The sequence below is a fragment of the Malassezia restricta genome, chromosome IV, assembly GCF_003290485.1.
Source record: "Malassezia restricta chromosome IV, complete sequence".
Classification (NCBI taxonomy): domain Eukaryota; kingdom Fungi; phylum Basidiomycota; class Malasseziomycetes; order Malasseziales; family Malasseziaceae; genus Malassezia; species Malassezia restricta.
This window is the reverse complement of record NC_040196.1, coordinates 529,213-551,107: the sequence shown is the minus strand read 5'-3', so window position 1 is coordinate 551,107 and position 21,895 is coordinate 529,213. Positions and strand designations below refer to the sequence as shown.

At 55.9% G+C, this 21,895-nt stretch overlaps 15 protein-coding genes across 15 annotated transcripts; 8 read left to right on the top strand and 7 right to left on the bottom strand.

The window, feature by feature from the left end:
- Positions 1-84: 84 nt before the first annotated feature.
- Positions 85-1,770, top strand: MRET_2689 (DEAD/DEAH box helicase; the record flags this gene model as incomplete). Its single annotated transcript, XM_027629316.1, has 1 exon — positions 85-1,770. The coding sequence occupies one exon, from the start codon at positions 85-87 to the stop codon at positions 1,768-1,770; it is 1,686 nt and encodes a 561-aa protein (XP_027484908.1).
- Positions 1,767-2,369, bottom strand: MRET_2688 (ferredoxin-2, mitochondrial; the record flags this gene model as incomplete). The annotated part of the gene is made up of 1 exon (XM_027629315.1): positions 1,767-2,369. The coding sequence occupies one exon, from the start codon at positions 2,367-2,369 to the stop codon at positions 1,767-1,769; it is 603 nt and encodes a 200-aa protein (XP_027484909.1).
- Positions 2,370-2,444: 75 nt separating this feature from the next.
- Positions 2,445-3,785, top strand: MRET_2687 (glucose transporter; the record flags this gene model as incomplete). The annotated part of the gene is made up of 1 exon (XM_027629314.1): positions 2,445-3,785. The coding sequence occupies one exon, from the start codon at positions 2,445-2,447 to the stop codon at positions 3,783-3,785; it is 1,341 nt and encodes a 446-aa protein (XP_027484917.1).
- Positions 3,786-3,789: 4 nt separating this feature from the next.
- On the bottom strand, positions 3,790-5,496 carry MRET_2686 (cell division cycle 20, cofactor of APC complex; the record flags this gene model as incomplete). The annotated part of the gene is made up of 1 exon (XM_027629313.1): positions 3,790-5,496. The coding sequence occupies one exon, from the start codon at positions 5,494-5,496 to the stop codon at positions 3,790-3,792; it is 1,707 nt and encodes a 568-aa protein (XP_027484918.1).
- A 220-nt stretch (positions 5,497-5,716) lies between these two features.
- On the bottom strand, positions 5,717-6,719 carry MRET_2685 (negative regulator of the PHO system; the record flags this gene model as incomplete). The annotated part of the gene is made up of 4 exons (XM_027629312.1): positions 5,717-6,562; positions 6,597-6,625; positions 6,653-6,667; positions 6,707-6,719. 4 exons carry the CDS (start codon positions 6,717-6,719, stop codon positions 5,717-5,719), a joined length of 903 nt encoding a protein of 300 aa, XP_027484915.1.
- Positions 6,720-6,929: 210 nt separating this feature from the next.
- Positions 6,930-9,188, top strand: MRET_2684 (U3 small nucleolar RNA-associated protein 5; the record flags this gene model as incomplete). Its single annotated transcript, XM_027629311.1, has 1 exon — positions 6,930-9,188. One exon carries the CDS (start codon positions 6,930-6,932, stop codon positions 9,186-9,188), a length of 2,259 nt encoding a protein of 752 aa, XP_027484916.1.
- A 37-nt stretch (positions 9,189-9,225) lies between these two features.
- Positions 9,226-10,704, bottom strand: MRET_2683 (uncharacterized protein; the record flags this gene model as incomplete). Its single annotated transcript, XM_027629310.1, has 1 exon — positions 9,226-10,704. The coding sequence occupies one exon, from the start codon at positions 10,702-10,704 to the stop codon at positions 9,226-9,228; it is 1,479 nt and encodes a 492-aa protein (XP_027484913.1).
- Positions 10,705-10,926: 222 nt separating this feature from the next.
- Positions 10,927-12,201, top strand: MRET_2682 (uncharacterized protein; the record flags this gene model as incomplete). Its single annotated transcript, XM_027629309.1, has 1 exon — positions 10,927-12,201. The coding sequence occupies one exon, from the start codon at positions 10,927-10,929 to the stop codon at positions 12,199-12,201; it is 1,275 nt and encodes a 424-aa protein (XP_027484914.1).
- Positions 12,202-12,205: 4 nt separating this feature from the next.
- Positions 12,206-12,812, bottom strand: MRET_2681 (mitochondrial protein sorting (Msf1); the record flags this gene model as incomplete). Its single annotated transcript, XM_027629308.1, has 2 exons — positions 12,206-12,494; positions 12,520-12,812. 2 exons carry the CDS (start codon positions 12,810-12,812, stop codon positions 12,206-12,208), a joined length of 582 nt encoding a protein of 193 aa, XP_027484911.1.
- Positions 12,813-12,923: 111 nt separating this feature from the next.
- On the bottom strand, positions 12,924-15,230 carry MRET_2680 (cleavage stimulation factor subunit 3; the record flags this gene model as incomplete). The annotated part of the gene is made up of 1 exon (XM_027629307.1): positions 12,924-15,230. The coding sequence occupies one exon, from the start codon at positions 15,228-15,230 to the stop codon at positions 12,924-12,926; it is 2,307 nt and encodes a 768-aa protein (XP_027484912.1).
- Positions 15,231-15,370: 140 nt separating this feature from the next.
- MRET_2679 (uncharacterized protein) lies at positions 15,371-15,937 on the top strand (the record flags this gene model as incomplete). The annotated part of the gene is made up of 2 exons (XM_027629306.1): positions 15,371-15,810; positions 15,847-15,937. The coding sequence occupies 2 exons, from the start codon at positions 15,371-15,373 to the stop codon at positions 15,935-15,937; spliced, it is 531 nt and encodes a 176-aa protein (XP_027484947.1).
- Positions 15,938-16,055: 118 nt separating this feature from the next.
- Positions 16,056-17,810, top strand: MRET_2678 (stress-induced-phosphoprotein 1; the record flags this gene model as incomplete). Its single annotated transcript, XM_027629305.1, has 1 exon — positions 16,056-17,810. One exon carries the CDS (start codon positions 16,056-16,058, stop codon positions 17,808-17,810), a length of 1,755 nt encoding a protein of 584 aa, XP_027484946.1.
- A 132-nt stretch (positions 17,811-17,942) lies between these two features.
- Positions 17,943-18,575, top strand: MRET_2677 (DNA-directed RNA polymerase III subunit RPC7; the record flags this gene model as incomplete). The annotated part of the gene is made up of 1 exon (XM_027629304.1): positions 17,943-18,575. The coding sequence occupies one exon, from the start codon at positions 17,943-17,945 to the stop codon at positions 18,573-18,575; it is 633 nt and encodes a 210-aa protein (XP_027484941.1).
- Positions 18,576-18,582: 7 nt separating this feature from the next.
- On the bottom strand, positions 18,583-19,134 carry MRET_2676 (DUF2315 domain protein; the record flags this gene model as incomplete). Its single annotated transcript, XM_027629303.1, has 1 exon — positions 18,583-19,134. The coding sequence occupies one exon, from the start codon at positions 19,132-19,134 to the stop codon at positions 18,583-18,585; it is 552 nt and encodes a 183-aa protein (XP_027484940.1).
- A 109-nt stretch (positions 19,135-19,243) lies between these two features.
- Positions 19,244-21,877, top strand: MRET_2675 (uncharacterized protein; the record flags this gene model as incomplete). The annotated part of the gene is made up of 1 exon (XM_027629302.1): positions 19,244-21,877. One exon carries the CDS (start codon positions 19,244-19,246, stop codon positions 21,875-21,877), a length of 2,634 nt encoding a protein of 877 aa, XP_027484939.1.
- Positions 21,878-21,895: the final 18 nt, after the last annotated feature.

Here is a 21,895-nt window from a genome sequence, read left to right as displayed (position 1 = left end):
CCAAACGTAACTCACGAGACAACAACATAATTACGTAACGTGTTGATCGATGCAACACTGCGGCGCTTTTTTTCCCCAACGTTCATGGCGTGTCATGGTGGCTCACGTATCGGGCTTTTAGCCCGGAGAATATGGCCTGCAAGAATATGTATGCGAACCATTAAAACGCATGCCAAGGATCCGTTTGAGTCGTTGGGGCTCCCAAGCAATTTGTGTCAGCAGCTTCATGCAGCGCTCCCACATATTTCGACTCCCACACCCGTGCAGGCTGCCTTGATTCCTGCTATGCTGTCGCCCCGCGATGTCATTTTGCGTGCGCATACTGGATCAGGGAAGAGTTTCGCCGTTCTGTTATCCCTTCTTGCTCGTCCTCGCTTGCTATTCAAGGATCGATCAGACGCCACACCAGGTATATCTGCCCTTGTGCTCGTGCCATCCAATGAATTGGCTTACCAGTACATGCGCTGGGCTCGTGAACTGATGCCAGCCGAGCTAGGTGCACATATGGATGCCGTGATTCAGTGCATGGTTCGCGGTGATGCCGCCTTGTCCTCGATCGAGGCCCAATCCGAGCGGCTGCGCCGAACGCCTCCACATATTCTTGTGGGCACACCGGCTCGGATCGAGGAGTGTTTGGCGTCGGGACCGCAAGGTGCGCATCTCTTGGGCGTCTATACCTGGCGGACCCTCGTGTTAGACGAGGCAGATGCTTTGCTTCGTCTGCCTGGTCGCTTCCCCAGTGCCAAGCAGCGCTGGAAACATCTTGTGCATCCGTCGCCCGGCCTGCATGTGCTAGATACCATTATGCGTGCACGAGCAACGTATTCGGGTGGCGAGCGCATCCTGTCGGCAGGACTAGAACGGCATGCACCTCTACATGGCGGCGACAAACGTCCACCCGAGCCGATCCGGCGCACGCAGTACCGTGGCGCGGAAAAGACGACCGAGCTGGCTCGGCCGATGGAGCGCACGAAAGACGATGTGCCCCTGCAGCTCGTATGCACGAGTGCTACGGCGAATGCCGTACTCCGGCACTTTTTCGGAGCGCGAACAGGATGGCTGCGTACGAACACGCGCGAGACGCGTCATACGGCGCAATGGATCGACATGACGGGTATGAGCGGTCGTATCAGTGCTGTTGACGCGCCCAAGGCTGGTGTCATGCCGCGGGAAATCTCGCATGTGTGTTTGGTGGTGCACGATGTGCACGGTGTTCCGCAGTGGAGTGATCTAGACACCGCGCCGAATAAGGAACACCGACACGATGCGCGCATGCCGGACGTAGCGTCAGACGCCACGCCCCTGTTGCCTGAGCATGCCGTCGATACCCTGTTGCTGGAGTCGCTAGCCTACGTGTATGCGTACGAAGGCGTGCGGCATGGCCTCGCCCTCATACCTGCTCGCTGGAGCGTTCGTCGTGTGCACGATGAACTGGCGTCGCTGGGCGTACCGGTGCGCATTGTGACGCCTGGCGAGGCGCCTGCGTCACCCGACGAAGAAGTGCTGTACCTGCTGCAGAGCACAAGTGCCCGCGGCCTGGACCTGCCAGGTCTATCGCACGTGTTTCTCGTGGGCATCCATGCGGTTCAGGATGCTATACACTATACACACGTGGCCGGGCGTGTCGCACGGATTCACGCATCGGGGCCCAGACCGCCTGGCCAAGTGGTCACACTGCTGCGGGCACATGCGCCGAGTGAACACAAGATGGCGCGGATGTATGCGCGTGTTGGCGTCGAGGTGAGGGCCATGAAGCCGCGCACACCCTAATGGCCGCCTCTCGCGCCATCCACGTACATATTGCGGGTAGCGGACGGTAGCTGTACAACGAGACCATCCAAGTTGCGCGTAACGTGCACCTGGCATCCAAGGCGAGATGTGTCTGTCAGACCAAAGGCCAGATCCAGCATATCATTTTCATCATCACAAGGCTCCTCAAGCTGATCAAAAACGTCCTCTTCAAGAATCACATGGCACGTCGAGCACGCGATAGATCCCTCACATGCTCCCTCCAGATCGATATCGTATTCATGTGCGATAGACAGGATATCATCGCCATCATTCGCCTCGACCGTTTTAATGTCCTTGCCCTGCGAGTCACGGAATGTCACCTTGATCCCAGTGCCCGGCGCTGGGCGCGTAATGCCACCATGGCACCGTGGTGGCGTCGTTGTGAGCGAGCGTAGAGGGACCAGGGATCGCGACAGGCGGGCCGCTACAGGGGTATAGGCGACTCGACTATGCGCATGCCATGCGATGCGCGGCATCTGCTGCGCCATGGCGCGCTTGATCAGCTCACTTCCGCAACGCATGCTGTCGTGGTCGGCCAAGCCAGGAAAGCGCGAGGAAAAAGGCCGGCGTAGTCGCATGGCGCTCGCTTCGTCCGAAGCTGACTCATCATAGCACCAGATCCCTCGGCCCTGGTGGGGTTCATCTCGACGAGGATGCGTGGCGCAGGCATGCGCAGACCACCGGGATGGGTGTGTATGGTGGCATGGATCGTGCTGGCGCCATTTCATTTCGGATACGGCGTGTCGCAGCTGAATGCCCTGGAAAAAGTATGGGTGTGCAAGCCGAGTACCACGACGGCGTGTCTGGGCATGACGGAGGACGAATTCGGACTGGCCACGGCCATGTTTACCATCGGAGGCACCATCGCTTCTCTGCTGTGCGCACCAGCCGCACGATACGCGTATGCGGGGCGCCGTGCATGTCTTCTCATGTGTGCGTCCCTCGCGCTCGTCAGCAGCCTTCTGCTGTCGACCACGACCACGACCAAGATGATCTCTATGGCGCGGCTTGTGTACGGTCTCTGCGCTGGGATTGCGATTGTACAGACGCCATTATACCTCCAAGAACTCGCGCCTCCCGCGATCCGTGGCGCGATCGGCACACTCAATCAGCTAGCGGTGGTCATGGGCATTTTTACGGCGCAGCTGGTGGGCACTTGGGCCGTGACTACGCATCACCCCTGGCAGCGAGTGCCGCAAGTGAGTGCTGCGGTCGCTCTGATCCAGCTGATCGTTGGCTACGTATGGGCATGTGAGAGTCCCGGATGGCTCGAGGGGGACGGCACTGCGCTGGGCGTCGGATCTGCCGCGGCAGCAGCGCAGATCCGGTCTCGACTGGGGTGCACGGACGGGGTGTATGAGCGCGTACACGCGCAGGATGCTCCGATACTGGGCGCAGACGAGCGGCCGCCGCGGACATGGGCGCAGGGTATCCGAATCGTGGTCGTGACGCAGGTGGCACAGCAGCTCAGCGGTGTGAACGCCATCATGTACTACAGCACGGGCATCATGTCGCGTGTTCTGCCGCATCTTGCGCCCTTCGTGGGTCTGCTCATTACGCTCGTGAATATCATCATGACGCTTCCGCCGCTCTGGCTCATCGATGACGCGCGCTTCGGCCGCCGCCGACTCTTGCTCTTTTCCGCGACGAGTATGGGTCTTTGCTGCTTTGTGCTTGCATGGGCGCTGATGCGGTCGTATGCATGGCTCAGTTCCGTGTCGATTCTTCTCGTGATGGCCAGCTTCGCCGTCGGACTGGGCCCCGTGCCGTTTGTCATGTTGCCCGAAGTGCTTCCTCCGTCGCACGTGTCGCTTGGATCTTCGATCGGCCTGGGCCTCAACTGGCTCACGAACATCGTGGTGGCGCTGTCGTTCCAACCGCTGCGCCGCCTGCTCGGGGCCTGGGACGGCCAGACGGGCAGTCTCGTCTTTGTCGTGCTGGGGGTACTCAACCTTGCTTTCGCCTCGCTCATACGGCGTATGTACACAACCTAACTATCTAACGCAGTGCGCGGGTCGGCGCCGTGCGTGCGAAACCTTTGTACGAGCCGGCATGCAGTCCAGCACGCTGCTGCTGTGCCTTGTGCAGCTCAGGCGCCTGCTCGAATAGGCGCCAGAACTTGAGACTCTCGTCACTGCCGACGGTCGCTAGTGTCTGTCCATCCGGACTCAGCGTCGTGTGCAGGACACGGCCGTCATGCGCATCAGGCACCTCGGCCATCTTCTGACCGGAGGGATGCGCCCAAACACACAGCGCCCCCGCATCCGACTCGGACGTGCCGACGCCATGGGCTGAGACGAGCTCGCGATAGTGGGGCGCCCACTGCAATGACGTCACTTGCGCCCCCGTCTGGATGGTCTGAACGCGCGTGTTTTGCGTCGTATTCCAAAAGTGGATGCAGCGGTCTGCACTGCCGCCGCCCGTCGCAAGCAAGCTGCTGTTGTGCGGCGACCACGCGAGCGCCTTGACTGCTGCGCGGTGGTTCTCTTTGCGCATCTTGGCCACATGGGTACGTCGGTCCCATACTTTGACGACATTGTCATTGCCTCCGCTCGCCAGCAGCGCACTGTCACCGCGCCAGTTCAGCCCACACACCTGGGCCGTGTGTGCATGCTCCAGCGAGCGCGTCTCTGACGTGCGCTGCCGCACATCATGCTCTCGAATCAAGCCACTGGCATAGCCGACACTCAGCGTGCCGTCCATGGCCCACGCAGCTGCATTGATCGCCGATGCATCGGCGCCTCCTTCGTAGCTGGGCCGCAGCGTGCGCAGTCGCGCACCACGCGCCACGTCCCAAATCTGGGTATAGCCACGGTCGGTGCCCACCGCGAGAATGTTGCCGTGCGCGTCCCAACGCAGACTCGTCACGAGGCCACCGCCGCCGCCGCCCACGCGTTCGCTCTCCTCTTCCAGGTCCAGCAGGAACTGAGCTTCCCCTGTTTCACTATTCCACGTGTGCACGGCCGACTGCAGCGCAATCGCAATCACATTCTGGCTCGACCAGTCGAGCAAATTCACATAAAAGTCAGGCACAATCGCTGGCGCATCGAGCACACGTTCCGGCGCCGTCGGGATCCGACGACGTCCCGCGGCTAAGAGACTGCTGGGCAGTGTGCTTTTGGGCTTGTTGGCGTAGCGCCGCGCGTGGGCCGTGCTTGCCGCACTACTTGACGTCGGCGGTGCGGCAGAAAAAGACAAAATCCGATGACCCAGGTCGACTTGGCAGGCGCCCTCCAACGCCGGGGGACTATCCGAGGCCTCCGAGGTAAACGCCTCGTCCGAGCTGCTCGGGCGCGACAGTGTATCGCCGCCACTGTCGTCCAAAAAAGGCTTGTTCACACTGCGGCGCACAAGCTCGCGATTGGGAATGTAGCGATCGCCGCGCGACACCATAGTCGCACTGCGGCGACGCGTCATCAGGGCACTATTCACGCCGCCATCCGGACCGTCCCAGTCCTTCATAACAACGACGCCTCGTGCATCCGGCATGTCCATCGACTGCACGGGCAGGCGATCTTCTTTTTCACGACGCGAGACCGCTGGTGGCATCGTGCCTTTCATCATGGGGTTCATTCGCACCGGGGAGCGCACATTGGTCGATACATTGGACAGGGGTGATGACGCATCCAGCGATAGCATGCCCAGACCACGGGTGAGGGCGGCTGCAGACCCCTTGGCACGCGTGGGTGTAGAAGGCGCCATCATGGCCACTGTATTGTACGTCGGTAGGGGACAAGAGGGGTGGTTGCATCTCGTGTCGGTTGAGAGGGAGCATGTTCGTTGAACTTCTACTCCACACCCTCAGAGCAAGGCTGCCGTCACGACATCCACCTCCATTACATAGAAGCCCACACTCCCAAGATCAGAGGCGAGCATGGTGGCTATGACGGCTGCGCTACGGCGTCGTATGGTCCTGTACAGCAAATTACGATAGCTCGGGGGCATTAGAAATCGCCTGGCTTGTGGTAAAGTAAGGATGCCGCAGTGCCTCGTCAGCGCTCAGGCGCTGGGATGGATCGAATTGCAGCAGCTTTTCCAACAAGTCGATGGCAAGCGGGTGTACTTTGGGAAAGATGGTCTGGAATGGCACCTTGGGCAGCCGGGGCAGCGGACGGTACTGGATCTCTGGCGACTCTTGCAAGATCCGCTTGATGGTATGCTCGTCGGGCGTGCCCAGAATGCGGATGATCTGCATGAGCTGATCATTGTTGTCGCGTCCGCGGAAGAGCGGGACACCGCTGATCATCTCTGCCATAATGCATCCGGCAGACCACACGTCAATACTCGTCGAGTACGTGCGGCTGCCCAGCAACACATCCGGTGCACGGTACCACAGGGTCACGACTTCGTTGCTGAACGTATTGACTGGGATGCCAAATGCCCGCGCCAGGCCAAAGTCTGCTAGTTTAAGCTCCCCACGCTTGTTGATCAGTAAGTTCTGCGGTTTCAGGTCGCGATGCAACACACGATTCTCGTGGCAGAACGCCGTGCCCTTTAGCAACTGGAACGTGAAGCTGCGGACAGTGACGGGATCCAGGGCACCGCGGTTGCCGTGCGTATCCATATATCGCTTCAAATCCTGCTCCATAAACTCAAAGACCAGCATGAGCTTCGACTCCGTGTGGATCACGTCATGCAAACGGACGACATTCGTGTGACGCAGCTCCTTCATAAGCGAAATCTCACGGATGGCCGTCGAGGGCGTGCCTTCCTCAGCGTCTAGGTGAATATCCTTGAGTGCGACAATCTCATTCGTAAGTCGCGAACGCCCCTGGCAGAGTTAGCCACACCATAGACACACGCACCTTGTACACAGTGGCATAGGTGCCTTCGCCTGCTTGTTAATACCTCATGTACACACCAAGCTTCTCCAGTTCTGTGAGTTAGTCGTTCCTCAGTTCTTCCCTATACGTACGGACGTAGTTCATCGAACCAACAACGCCAAACGATCGTTTCCCGTGCAACGGGGCGCGTGAAGTCCAACACTAGGCTGTTCTGGGCCTGCGCCAGGGCTGTTTGGGCCTTGTGCACGTGCTGACATACACGTACATAATCTGACGAGGGCACCGCGCCGTGGCCGAGGAAAAAAAGAAAAAAGTCGACTCCCGGCCACCTTGGTTGTTTCTGTGCGAGTGAGGATGGCGAAAAACAAGGGCGCCAAGCCTCCCAAGTCGCGGCCCGCGTCGACATCGGCACTGTCTCAGCCATTAAAGTCAGAGCATGGTGCTCAAATCACGGCCTTCTCGCATGACACGGCTCTTTTTGCGCAGGTCACGCAGGCTGTCGACCGAGCTCGTCTTCGTGTCTATGCTGCAGACAAAGCAGGTGTCTTGGCCGATTTTCTTCTTCCCGAGACCACTGCCTGTCATGCACTGGCATGGGTCTTGCTCGATCCGCATACTGAAACAGAGGGACTTTCTTCGAAAAAGCGAAAGGCACTCGCCAAAGCTGAATCGCAGAGCGAGTCATCCGCTTCGACACCATCCGAGCATGTGGCTCTCGGCCTGTCGGATGGCTCGATACTTATCTACTCACCGTACACTGCACGTGTGGTGTACGTCCTTGTTGCCTCGATGCAAGACAGCTCGGCGTCGGCCTTGACGTCGTTGGCGTTCCGCGATGACTATCTGTGGGGTATGACGGCAAACGGCTGGGTCCATGGCTGGGCCATGTCCAAGCTCGGATCAGCTTCACAGGTCGAGCGTGTCCCACCCGCGAAGCACTTTTTGCCGGACAGCAAGTCGCCCATGTCGCATCTCGCCTGCGCCGAGCCTGGCCCATCTCACTGCCTGATCACAGCACACCACGCATTGGCGCTGTACGACGTGCAGCCTGACCGTCCATCGCTACTACATACATTTACGGGACATGCAACTCCCGTGCAACATACGGCATGGACAGGCGATCATTCCTTTGTCAGTGCCGCAGCCGAAGACCGTCATTTGTACTGCTGGTTTACGCACATGTCTCATGCCGGTGCGATGATCACGCTCGATGCACCGGCTCGTCGGCTGCTGGCGTGGATGGAGACAGATACTTGCGTGCTTCTCGTCGTGTCTGAGCGCGGCACAGCCCAGCTGTACCGCATGCCGCACGAGGCCCCCAAAGCCAAGGGTCTGGCCGTGCTCACACCGTGCGCCCATATCCAAACATCGTTCGATGCCTCAGAGCTGATCGATGTCACTCGCACACCGGGAGGCGTCCTGCGGTATGCACGCGTCGTGAAAGGATTTAAGGTCGTGCTGGACGAAGCACCCTTGTATGACGGCGACGCTCTCAAGTCGGTGATTGCTTTCACCACTAGTGCCGCTACCAAACCTGATGTTGCATTGAGTGGCACGCAGCGGTACAAAGATGTGCCTGGTGCAGCAGGCACGCGTGTCGAGCTTCCAGCGCACGCAGCTGCGACGGCATCACTCCTTGGCACAGAGGGTGGTCTCCTGCCCGATGAATCAGCGGCGGATCCGCACGACGAGGCACTGCAGGATGGCGACATGAATGAGCCAACGCTTGCTCAGCGACTCAAGGCTTTGAAGGTCCAGCGCGGCGAAGCTGCGACAAGTCGCGGTGCAGACGGCATGGATGACGAAGACGACGAAGATACAGCCGCGCCTGTGGGCGGCGCCTCGCTAGCGTCGTCTTTGACTCAGGCGCTGCACTCGGGCGATCATGCTCTGCTTACGTCTTGTCTTGTGCACTCGGATCCTGTGCTCATCCGCACGACAGTGCGCCGTATTTCTGGACCGCTGTCCGTGCGCCTTCTTGAGGCGTGTGTTGACCGCCTGAACCGCGGTGGTGTTAAAAGCAAAGGAGCTCTGGGCAGTGCCCGGGCGCGTGGCATTGTAGAATGGATTCACCAGACACTGACGTTCCACACTGCCTATCTCATGTCGCTTCCGAACCTCGTGTCGCGTCTGTCACAACTGCATCACAGCCTGGCTGCGCGCCTCGCGTCGCATGAACGACTCCTCGCTCTCAAGGGCCGCATGGAGCTTGTTATGAACCAAATCGATATGCAAATGTCGTACACGGCTGACGAGGCCAACATGTCCGTCCAGGGCCAAAAACTGGGGAAGCGGTCATCAGCGTCAGAATTAGACGGCCGGCAACAAGCGGTGCATGAGCAGCAGCAGGGTCATACCTGGGTCGAGCCGGACGATGACGAAGAGCAAGTCGAAGAGATTGGTCTTTCCGGCGGCGACGATATCACCTTCGATGACGAGGATGCGGAGCAAGATGTCGACGAGGATGTGGAAGACATGGACGAAGATGAGGTCGATGAGGATAGTGATGCGTCTGTCGACGACGACGATGAAGACGAAGACTCGGGCATGGACGATGACGACGATGCCTCCGACGACGAGGAGGACGAGGATGACGACGCCCTCGACGAATAAGTAGATGCATATACCAAACTTATATGTACAAAGGGTACTATGGCCGAGGATAGGGTGAGCCACCCGCGGCGTACGGCGGGCGCGGTGCGCTCGATGCATAAATGGCGGGGGCTCGCGGCTGAATTAGCACGTTCTTAACAGCCGTGGCGGGAGACGCTGCAAATTGTTCATACTCTGAGGCCAAGACATTTCGCCTCTCAGGTGCCGCATGCGCCGTGACATTATCCGCAATGGCAGCAGGCCGAAGTAGCGTGGCCCATGACGACGAATCAGGTGGCATGCCGGGAAGGGAGAGTGTAGTTTTGGATGCGGCACCATAAAACGCATCGGGCAGCGTGCCCCAGAAGCCACGCGGCGCGACACCAGTCCGTGTGTCCGATATGGATGACACGAGCGCCGCATGCGACATGTGCATCAGCGGTCCAGCAGCACGAGCAATGCGGCCAAGGGCGGAAGGTGCAGCTTGACATAGAAGATCAACAAGAGATGAAAGTACCTGCTCAGCGAGCAGCTGTTCTCGCTCGATCATGGCAGGTGGAATGGGTACCGAGTCATCTTTCATCATTCGCACGCGGAGCCACTGCATCTCTTGCAGCTCGTCCAAACGGATTTCATTTTGTGTAAGAATGTCATCTGTCGTGAGAACATCCACAGCCTGCTTCATGAGACTAGGATCCAATGCGGGGTCGACATCGACCGCTGCCTGAATGAGATCAGCATCACTCCATGACTCGGGACCATCCTCTTCCATCGCATTTCGTGCCGTTGTGTATGCGGCATCGACAGATTGCGCAAGAAAATGACCCCATCTTCGACGCAAGTTCCGCGAAACACGCTGCTGCTCGCCCCATGTCGAAGCGCTTGTTTCCGCATCGACCGTGGAGCCCGTCGAGTCGAAGGAGGGGCCCAAAGACGATCCAAAAGCGCCATAAGACAAGAAGGCAGACGTAGTGCTCTTTGGAGCTGGTGCCTGGGTAGACTTCTTCAGCTGTCTCACGCGTTCGCCCAGCGACGGTGTTGGGACATCGCCACGCACAAGCGGCGCAACAGACACAAGATCAGCAACGCCAGTATCTAGTGAGTGTGCATACGACTCACGGAGATGCACGGCATTCGTAAAGTACTCACCCGATGGCAAGTGCATGTGCAACGCATAGGCCGTGGGCGCGGTGTCGTCCACATCATGACCTCCCTCGTGAGCCATGCGGACCAAAACATGCATGGCGACCAAAATACCCACGTGGCCACGAGCATCATGCCGCGCTGCTTGTTCAGACGCTTGCTTCATCGCATTCCATACGTCACGGAGCTTTGGTCGTGGCTGGCTAAGAAGTGCGCGCAGGGTAGGTGAAGAATGAAAAGGCATCTTCTGCTCGAGCGTGTCAGGTGCTAACGCCTCGAGCACGCGGGCTATACGCTCTGCATCCGATGCGCTTAGCTCCGGACGCTTATCCACTTCTGGTTCTTCTTTCTTATCTGTGCTCTTTGACCGTGCCGAACGACGCAGCGCCGTCATAGTCAAGGAGCCACGCCAACCTGGCGATCAAGAAGAGGGACGCGTAGCGTGTGTGCTTTGTCAGCACATTGGGTCGAGCGCTTGCTTGGACCAACCAAAGCGCGCATTCCAAGTAACATCGTCCTGCACGCAGCGCCCATTTTTTAAAGCCAGTCCTCTTCCTGCATTTCGCAGCCTCGTTCGTGCTGGCCGTGCCTTGGTCATCCTCTGCTGTTCGACGCCATGTCTCCGACGCCGCTGCTACCGCCACGGCGGCCGCAACACCCGGTGTCATGGAGGCCCCAAGATACCCAAACCATGCTGCCGCATGGCACGGCGGCACCACCGCCACCACCAATCCCCTTCAATACATCCCGCAGCTTGCACCATGTGTCTCCATCTCTCTCTTTTGGATTTGGATACACGCCATCAATGGTTGAGCAGGCTACCTCTTACGCCTCTGAGGCTGCGAACTCGCCCCTACGCTACCAGACAGACGGATCAGCTCATGCAGCATCGGCTGCCTCTCGTTCCGTGTCCAAGCGCCGACGCAGTTCGTCGGCGTCTGACATTGCCACCGATGACGTCGGTATGGAATCTGCTGAGGATGTACCCAAGCGCAAACGCGGTGCGCTTCATATGCTTGATGATACCGCCTCGCCTTCGACATCTGCCTCGGCCACCACCTCCTCGGCCAAGCTTCCGTCGCGTGATTTAGGTCGGATTCTTGCGGCGTATGAAAAGCCCGTCATTCTTTCCCTAGTACTTGATCTGGCGAAAGAGGATGAACGCTTAGCTGAGCGCATATATACCCGCTTGCCGACGCCCTCGGTGGATCATGCCATGGCCACGCTGCAGACCTTGGAGGCACGCGTTCGTGCAGCTATACCCACGTCCGCATCGGCTGTCGCACAAGTGCGTGATCAGTATATCTGGAGTCGGGTACGCACAGTGCTTGCCGAGCTCGTCTCGGAACTTGCGTGTCTTATCCCGCTCTTCTCCATGACACCTCGTTCGGAGACGAGTGAGGCTGTACACCCCAGTACTGCATTCACTTTTCTTCATGCTGCTACAAGCTGTGCGCTGCGAGTTGTACGCATGCTACCTGCTGATACCGTTTCCTTGTTTAAGCACGTCAACGGGGGGACGTTGCTCAGGTCCTTCCAGCAAAGTTTGACGCCCGTGCCGGATGCACGCGAACCATTTGCGTCCACCATTTTCCCGATGTTGCTACGTGAATGGCAGGCTTGGCTCCATGCCATTGATGCGGCTGTGAATCAGCATGCGCGCATTTTTGGCCAAGATGCGATTCTTGCATGGGAGCGTGGCTTGGCGTCTTTGGGCACGGGAGCCGTTTCATCGCGTGGCGCGAACGAGCATGCCATGCGTGCCATGATGGACGATACTGCGGCGCAAATGCACACATGCATCGGGTGGCTTGTTCAGCCTGCACACCGTACGTCATGGCTCGCGACTTCGAATGGATGCAGCAGCGCTATGGACGAGGGCGACGAGTAGATAGTCATGATTCATTCCCTGTCTTATTTATTCTGGGCAACAGCGACGCATCCGGGCAGTCATATAGGGCTTTGAGCACATGCATGAACCCCGAACGTCCGCGCTTCGCATTTTCACGGAACCGCGTCAGGGCCGCGTCCTCAATTTTGGTCACCGCCGATGAGACCAGCGCGTTGGGCTTGTGACCAAGGCCTAGAAACTGAATGTGGGCCGCCTGGTCGTATCGCGTCTCTTCGCGGTCAGGCGCATACGTTATTTCCTCGTTCATTTGGAAAAGCTCACGGTGGGTGAGGCTGGCGTTAGTGGGCGCAAACGTACTTGACTGTGTGCATCTCAACATAGTTCCGCTGTGGATGAAACTGGATTCGCTCAAACGCAAAAAAAGAGTCTCCAATGCCAACGAGTCTCTTGGCCCACGAAGGAATGTTTTGGTTCAAACTGATCAGGCGATCAACACTCACAACTCCCGTGCGCGGACATATAGAGTGATCGAGCACATCGATGGAGCACACGTGCTCCGCATACGGATTAGGGTACTTGAACCATATGGCTTGCGCTACTTGCGGGAATGGATACGGAAAGAGTGTGCTTGCCGCAAAAGAACGCGTCATTCGCTGCACCCTCGCCACATGCCACGCCTACAACGGAGGCGAGATGCAACGCGCCCACTTCCGGCGGCGCACATGGAGTCAGGTCTCGGGCACCTCCACATGTTTCCCTTTCTATGGACGGCGCTTCGCGACGGCCTTTCGGGCGTCGGGTAGCAGTGGGAGCCTGCTGCGTGCCAAGCATTCGAATATAGCCTCGGGAGGGATAGGAGGTCCATCGTACGTCATAGCATGCGGTAGCAAACTCATAAAGTACAAAATCGCATCTGGTATCGTGGGCACGGGCGGAGGTGCGAGCGACGAAGACGACGGAGGCGGCGTGTCTCGAGCGCCTTTGCGAGGTGCATCATGAACAGTACTCTTTGACTTTTTCGTCGACTTTTCTTCCGACTTGCCACGCGTACGCTTGACGGGCTCGGCAGAGGTTGCGAGGGAGCGACGAATGTCCTCCATGGTCCGACCACCACTACTCGGGGCATCTGCTTTGCTGTCGCTCGTTTTGGTTGGCTCGGGCGCGGACACTTCGGGCGCAGATGAGCGCGATTCTGCCTTGCGTTTTGACTCCTTGGGCTTCGTCGTCGATACTTCCATACCCAGCTCGTGTGCACGGACCCAGTCCAGGGTGCGATACTGCAACTTGTGAGCCGCGCTCTGGACCGCTGGGCGACCAGGGTACAGGTCAGACATGCGAGTCTCGAGACGCGCTATACCACTAGCATCACCATAGTTGTATTCGTACGTTGCCCAGCGATCCCACACAATCCGCGCTCGCTCAGGCGGCAGACTGCTCACCGTCCGCTCCAAGACTGCACGAGCATTGGCATCGTCATTGACAGACAACAAAAAGTCCAGGTACCGCACTACGAGGTGCTCATCCGGACCAAAAGTCTTGAGCGCCAGCTCAAATACCTTGGTCGCGACGAGCGCCTCTTTCGCACAGTGATACTCGAGCATGGCACTAGCCTCGTACACTTGCCACGAACAGTGTTTCGACTTGCGCGCACGCGAAAAAATTTGGCGCGCGGCACGTATACCCTCTGATCGACGTACAAACTGCATATACTTGATCCATACCTGGCTCACAGCATCGCGCCAGACCGAGATAGTGGCCTCCGCCTCCTTTTCAAGCTGCTGGTATTGTTGGTCTCGCTCCTCCTGCACACGGCGTTCAATATCTGCAAGCTCAGCCTTGTCGCCATCATCATCGTCAGGCACAGAGTCGAGCTGCGCTCGCTTGTCAAGGCGCTGCTTCCGCTCCGTGGCCATGTGCTCATCAATGCGGGCCTTGGCGTCTGCCAGCGCGCTAAGACGCTTATCCACTTGAGCCTGCGCGTAGTCCACTAGGTCATCCAGAGCAGCAGTGGCATCTGAGAACCGACCCAATCTGGTGCTGATATCAGCGTACGTAAAACGCAACAGAATACTCCATGGACACGCATCAATCCCATCTCGAAGCCATACAAGCATATCATTCTCCCGCTGGATCGTCCGGCAGAAATGCGCAGCCATATACCAGACCACAGCATCGAAGCGTATGTACATGGTGGCTTTTTTGTACGCACACAAGACACGGTGCTGCCACGCTCCATGATCTTGCAGAGCTAGCGGATTCGTCTGCTCCCACGCGAGATACGCATGCCATGCCTCATAGGAAGCATGCTCCTTCTGTGGTGCAGCACGCGAGTTAGGCACAATCCAACTGGGCGGCGTCGGGAGCGATGGGCGCACAAGCCCATCCGTGAGCGGCTTCATTTCTCCCAGCACTGCACGCGCCTGCATGTACGCCGGAGAGTGCTCTGCCAAGAACTTTTTCGCCGTAAGTTTGTTGAGAGAATTTTCATAGGCATCGTATTCTTTCCAGATCGCCTCGATGTGATTCATTGGCGTAGAAACAGCACGCTGGTATATCCTTCGTAGCTGATCCATCTTTTGTCCCTCTTGCCATGCCCCTCGCGCTTCGCGCTCGCGAACCAGTTGAATGTAGTCCTGCCAAATGGGTCCACTCTCACGGTCCCATCCAATATGTTTCAACGCATACTCGTACGATGCTTCCAGAATGCGCCGAGTTTGGTCACGCGGGCTATTTTCCTCTCCCGTGAACGGCGGAAGAGGATGGACACGACGGACGTAGGCAAGGTATACTTTCCATAAGTCCATAGACAGAGTCGAGCGCAGGCATCGAACAAAAATTGCGTCCGCCTGGTCAAAATTCGACTGTGACAAGGCCAAGTTCACATACTCGATCCACTGTGCACTCGCCTGAGGAAAATGCTCCAAGAAGCGGTCATACACATCGCATATGTCGTTCAGATCACCGCTCTGTCGCACATAGGCCATAAGTTCCATCCATGGCCCTGGAATGCGTGGCTCTTGCGATACTGCGTGCTCATACGCCTGCCGCTCGGCGCTAGATGCCTGCATGCCACACAAGGGCGTGTGTGGAAAGGTGGGTCGTTGGCACCCAAGGTGATCTGTGCACGTGATATGCACCTCCAGCCTCCTTTCCTATCGAGGAGCACGCTTTTTGCCTCTGCGCGTCAGCTTGGATACCTTTCGTGCTGATGAGCACGACACCGACAAGCGACACACGCGCAAAGTATGATGCGCTCATACCAGATTCATCAAGAGATGACCTGCATAAAACAAGCTCTTCCAGCACCATGACCGAACCATATACTGCCGCGTCTCAAGAGGCTCCAGCCAAGCGCAAGCTCAATGATACAGACGTGGCGCAGGAAAAGCGCGCGCGCCGCGATACCTTTGACGATGACTGGTCCGAGTTCCAGCGCACCGTCGTTGCGCCATTGCGTGAACCACAACCATCGTATGCTCATGCTACCATTTCAGCCGAGCCAGAACTTCATGCAACGCTTACGCAAGATCCGAAAGACGTCCAATCGTCTAAAACGGAGCGGCGCTCTCATATCGAGCAAGCCACTCGCGAAGACATTCTCGCACGTATCGAAGAGGAGGAACGCGCTCAGGAAGAAGCAGGAGAACGGTATGTCAGTACACATAAAACTACTTATACTATCAGCATACGAATACTTCGCGCGCGTCTCGCGAGAATCAAGCAAGCGCGGCGACGTCCTCGCGACGCGTCTCTTTCAGAGTCACCTGCCTCGTAACACGATGGCCTGCGTGTCGTGGTGGTCTGACGCCGTTCCCTTGGCCAGTGCGTTTCGGCCGATAGAAAGTGCTGGAAAGCAATGCATGCGGGCGTATACCTATTTATAGAGGACCGCGATGGAAGACAGTGCCATATCATTGCATCGAGGAGACATGTCTGTTGCAGAGCTCAAGGCGCAAGGAAACGCAAGCTTTGCCGCAAAAGACTATGCGTCTGCTATCCAGCATTACACGAGTGCCATCGAAGCTGCCAAGAGCACTGGCGAGAAGGATGGTGTGCATGTGTTGTACTCTAACCGCAGCGCCAGCTACGCTGGCATGAAGGATTGGGAGGCTGCTCTGAAAGATGCTGAAGAAACCATTTCCCTTAATCCCTCGTTCGCAAAGGGTTACGGACGCAAGGGAAGTGCGTTGCACGGCAAACGAATGTACGATGAAGCCATTACAGCCTACCAGAAGGGCCTGGAGGCATGTCCAGATGACGCTGGCTTGAAGAAAGGTCTCGCTGATGTGGAACGTGCGAGTCAGGAAAGTATGGGTACGAATGACCCTGCCTCTTCGATTGGCAACCTGTTCCGTGATCCTCAAATGTTTGACAAGCTGTCCAAGAACCCATCGACCAAGGACCTGCTCAGTGATCAGGCCTTTGTGCAGCAGCTCAAGGATTTGCAAAGTGGCAAGACAAACCCAATGATGGCCATGCAAGATCAACGCATGATCCAGGTGATGGGTGCTTTAATTGGTGTGGATATGAAGGCGTTTGAGCGCCCATCTGACTCTGACGACGCTCAGCCACCAAGAGAACAGCCGGCACCCAAGCCGTCAACTGCCCCCCCTAAGGAAGAGCCGAAAATGGAACCTGAGCCGGTAGACCCTGCCGTGGCTGAAGCTGAAAAAGAAAAGAAGATCGGTAATGAGCATTACCTAAAGCGCGACTTTGACGTGGCCATCCAACACTACCAAAAGGCATGGGATCTGCATCACGATATCACCTACCTGAACAATTTGGGTGCCGTCTACTTCGAAAAAGGCGAGTTGGACACTTGCATCCAGACTTGCGAAAAGGCCGTTGAAGAAGGCCGTGCGATGTTGGCGGACTACAAGCTGGTCGCCAAGGCGTTTGGTCGTATTGGTACCGCATATCTGAAGAAAGATGACCTTGAGCAGGCTATCACGTACTTTGAGAAATCATTGACCGAGCACCGGACCCCTGAAATTCTCAACAAGCTCCGTCAAACGGAGAAGGAACAGAAGGAACGCGCTCGCCAAGCATACATCGATCCTGTCAAGGCGGAGGAAGAGCGCAACCGAGGTAACACTCTGTACAAAGAGGGCGATTTCCCAGGTTCAGTGCAGGCATACACAGAGTCCATTAAACGCAACCCATCTGACCCCCGTGGCTATACCAACCGTGCGTCTGCTTACACCAAGCTTGCGGCCTTGCCAGAGGCTCTAAAGGATGCTAACGAGGCTATTAATGTCGACCCCAAGTTCGTCAAGGCCTACATCCGGAAGTGTAACGTTCTTTTCTCTATGAAAGAATTTACTAAGGCTTTGGAGGCTGCCCAAACCGCTAGTGATATCGACAGCGAAAGCGAAGGTGGCGCGCAACACCAACGTGAGATTCAAGGACTTCTGAATAAGTGCATGAATGCTCTGTATGCTCAACGTTCTGATGAGACGGATGAACAAACGCTTGAGCGTGCCATGCGCGACCCTGAAGTGGCTGGTATCATGCAGGATCCTGTTATGCAGTCGATCCTCCAACAGGCACAATCAAACCCCGCAGCCCTGCAAGATCATATGAAGAACCCAGGTATCCGTGCCAAGATCCAAAAGCTGGTTGCTGCTGGTATCATCCGCACTCGTTAGATATATCATACCCGTACGTAGGATTAATGCATCATGACCTGCAGCACGAGCATCCTGACTCCAATATTCGGTGGGCACGTGAGTGCGGCGCGACGAGATTTTTTAAGTGGGCAGCTCTCTGACACTGTTAGCATGGCTAGCGGTGCTCGGCGTGGCGGGCGTAGCTCTGCTGCCATGCAAAAGCCCAATGGACTCACATACATGGAAGGAGCACATTTGGAAGAGGCATATCTGAAGTCTGACATAAAAGCTGTACCTGTTTTGGATCCTCCAACCGAGCATGAGCGATATGTCGCGTCACTTCAGTTGGACGTAATTCGGTGTCAATGGGACTCGCCATACTGGACCCAACATACGCCAAAACGTTCTGGAGATACCCGACTACTGAGATATACGGACAAATATCAACCAGACAGACGGGGTGCGTCGTCATCATCATCATTTCTTCAACAAGTGCCTCTGCAGAAGGACGTATTCCCACCGCATCTATGGGAAAGCTTTACTAGCAGCGAAACACGAAGAATGGAACGCCGCGCCTTCCCTGCAACAGGGCACACTGCTGCAAAGATTGATTGGGACAACCTGCACTTAGAAGAGAAGAAAAATGGTGAAGGAGAAGAGGAGCCGCCGCCTGAGTCAGACGAAGAAGATCTGGGCGACTATGAGGACGAAGATGATGATGATTACGCCCAAAACTACTTCGATAATGGTGAAGATGACGATGATATGGATGCGGACGGGGGTGACGAGGCAGCATTTGACTAAAGAGTATCTACAAGCCACCGGCGAGCCACAAAATAGCGCGAGTGTAGTACGAGAAGAGTGACAGGCGTATTTGTGCAAAGATAACTTTGTACGTAGTCGTCCATAATACACGATTGTAGTTACGTAGACGAACAGAATTTACGCGGAGCCATTCGCGATAGAATGGAGACATGAGCTCGAGTGGCACAGGCCCTGGCAACGCGAGGCGAGACTTGTAATCTGACTCGGCCCGCTCGAAGCGAGCATTATTATCGGTCCAGAATCGATGATTAAATTGATCCAGCCATATGGTCTGTAAGCGCGTATGCAGTTGCAGCGTCTCTAGTTGGGACATGACTCGTTCCGCGTAAGAAGAAATCGCGCCACGCTTTTTCGTGATGATTGGCGCAGAAAACTCTGAGAGGGAATATGGGTGAGAGTCACTTGTAGGTCTTGATACACTTCCGGCTATACCATCATATACAATAGGACGAAGGCGTGAGACAGCATCTGGAGGTCCCACAAATACACGCGTATGTGATGAAGCGACCCTCGCTAGCCTGGCTAACGACGAGTGCATGCCTATGCGGTACCAACTTTCAATGGAGTGGATTTGATAGGCCACCCGTAGAAACGCGGCGCCATCAGAATAAATTCTCTCTTCCACGTGTTAAGCTTCTCCACCTGTCATGAACTATTCAACACAGGGCGGAGCTCGAATGCAAGCGCCTGACGGCTCGAGCCCCCCGAAGATTCCGTATCATGAGTCTCGGAACGAAGAACTAGACGGCAATAAATTTCTCCCTCCATATCCCAGTGCAGCAGCATTCGATCATAATGAGACCGACATCCTACTTGAGGACGATTCCCGTAAGCTGCATTTGTCATCTATATTGACAGACGACCAACCTGCTGTGATATCAGAGACAGTCTCTGCTAAGGCGTTTCCCACCAGGCATGAAAAAAAGTGTGCGGAATGTCGCCGTCAACACCAGCATTGTGATATTTCTTTGCAGGAAAAACTTTTGTCTGCATCAGGTCAATCTGGAACAGTGCGGTGTTCACGGTGTGTGCAACGGAACATCAACTGCATCCAAGCCACCAGCCCACAGTACAGATTTTGTCCTCGTCCCACGCGCACCGGTCGGCGTATTGAGCTGGGTCGGCAATTGCACGGCTCTACCATGTATGCTGACGATGCTGATAATCTCTTTGAAGAGGAGCAGCAAATCTATCGACAACGCTTTGAATTGTCATGGCCCAGGATATACCTGAGATTAATACACTGTTATTTTAATTATGCATACACAGTGGTGGCTGTGCCAGAATATGAGCGATTCGCACATGCATTTAATCGTTCATTCGGCGATCCTACTCTCATGGCGAGGTACCTTAATGGTCTAGAAGGTGATGAAGCTACATGCTCTTATTTCAAACCCAAACGCGAGTATTCACAGTGTAAAGAACCCAATGCGCTAGTTGAAGCATATCCCGAAACGGTGGAGCTACTTCTGACTGTTATGTGCGCTTGGGGCGCACACTACATTATGCTTCCATTCGACCAGGTGAATCCCGAGTGCTTCACTCACATGGGGCACAAGTCCTTACGTCAAGCTGCTGAAATGGATTACCAACTAGGATTTTCTCGAAAATCACCTACCGATCCGCCTCACAATGTCATGCCCGTCGAGGGGACAAAGCGTCGTCATAAACGGCGCCAGGGGGTAGCTTGTGACACGTGCCGTCTTCGACGTGTTCGTTGTGATCTGATGGAGCAGCCACTAGGCACAAAGGCATGTTCTCGCTGCCGTGTCAAGCGCATTGTATGCACGGATCGCTATATCCAGTGGAAGCGTGAACGTGATATGCTAAAAAATCCTAACGGGACAGCGGCTTCAGTGCCTGAAGTTCAGCTTCTTCCAAAGCGTGAGGAATTCGACATGACGGGAGAGTCCATTGAGGATCTTTTTCGAATCTCACAGCCGAATCTCTTTGACTTTGGGAAGTCACGCGAATCGACGTGCAATTATTTTATCAACCGCGCGCTGATGCTTGTTCATAAGTATGATCTTGTGAACAGACGCTGCATTCAGAGCGCTGCGGCTCTGTTAATTTTGAGTTCATTACTAGATTACAGACGTCCCGATATTTCGTTCGACGCTCATCGGGTGGCTGTTCAGCACCTGAAAAACTTGTTCACAGGTGCATTTTTCGACTTGAACTTGCTGATGCGGTCGCAAACTGTGCCAGAATTGATCCGCCCGTTGTCGGCGAACCGCGTTTTATTTTCTGCATACCTGCGAGATGCTATATTTCATGCATCTCATCACCGGGAACCGCTGCTTTGTGCGGAATGGTTTAAAGTGGGCTTCCTCGATCCCGATGGCTCATTGCGCCCCCTGACTACTTGCGAATTGGTTCACTTCGCGCAAAAACTGTCACCGGAATCTTCTGTCGCATTTTGTATTCTTTTGGGGCAGCGCATTGCATCTGTGGGACACAGTATCTACCGAGACGTGATCCTTCAATCAAAAAATATCAAGTTACCTCCCACTATGGAGACCGTACAGCCCTTGTGTGAGGCGTGTCAACGATTATGGGACGATCTCTATGCAGTGGAGACAACCTTGCATATATTGTACGCTAAATGCGGCTCTCTTTTTACCGCTATTCGACCTGTGAATGTCTTAATGTGGGCCTGGAACATTTTTTCTATGCAGTTTTTGCTCTATCAGTCGGTGTCTCGTCGAATTAATGACTGGGCTATCGCATCCTATTCTCTCATATCTTTGAATGACGATGCTGAAGGACATGAAGAGTTGACAGACCGCATCTACACACTCATGCGCAAGGGTCAAAAGTACACTCTGAATTTTTCCCGAGTCATGGCTCTTTTTGTACATCAACTCATACCTACTGGTCTTGTTCATCGTGGCACGGCGCTTATCCGGAATACATTCCGCATCGCTCAGGTTTTGTCTCGTACGCCGCCGATGCTCGAAAATGTCCACCATGGGCTGGACCGTGATTCGGCATATACGGGCAGCAGGCCTATTTTGTTCCGCGATTTATTGAATCCACAACCCGAGCCCCCCAAAAAAGAACCCATTCAGACCGCCGATCCACCCTCACTAGTATACCCGGATGATGTGAGCGTTTTGCTCCAGCTTCCCTTCTCTCGCTCGATGGGCCCTTTTACGCGCGAGGTGCGCGACAAGGAGATCGACTACTGCATCCAAGCACTCAGACGCGTCGGTTTTTCGTTCCCCAACGTGGACATGGAAATGAGCCGCATCTTTGATACGGTAAACGCTATGCAGTAATATACGTAGACAAGGTCT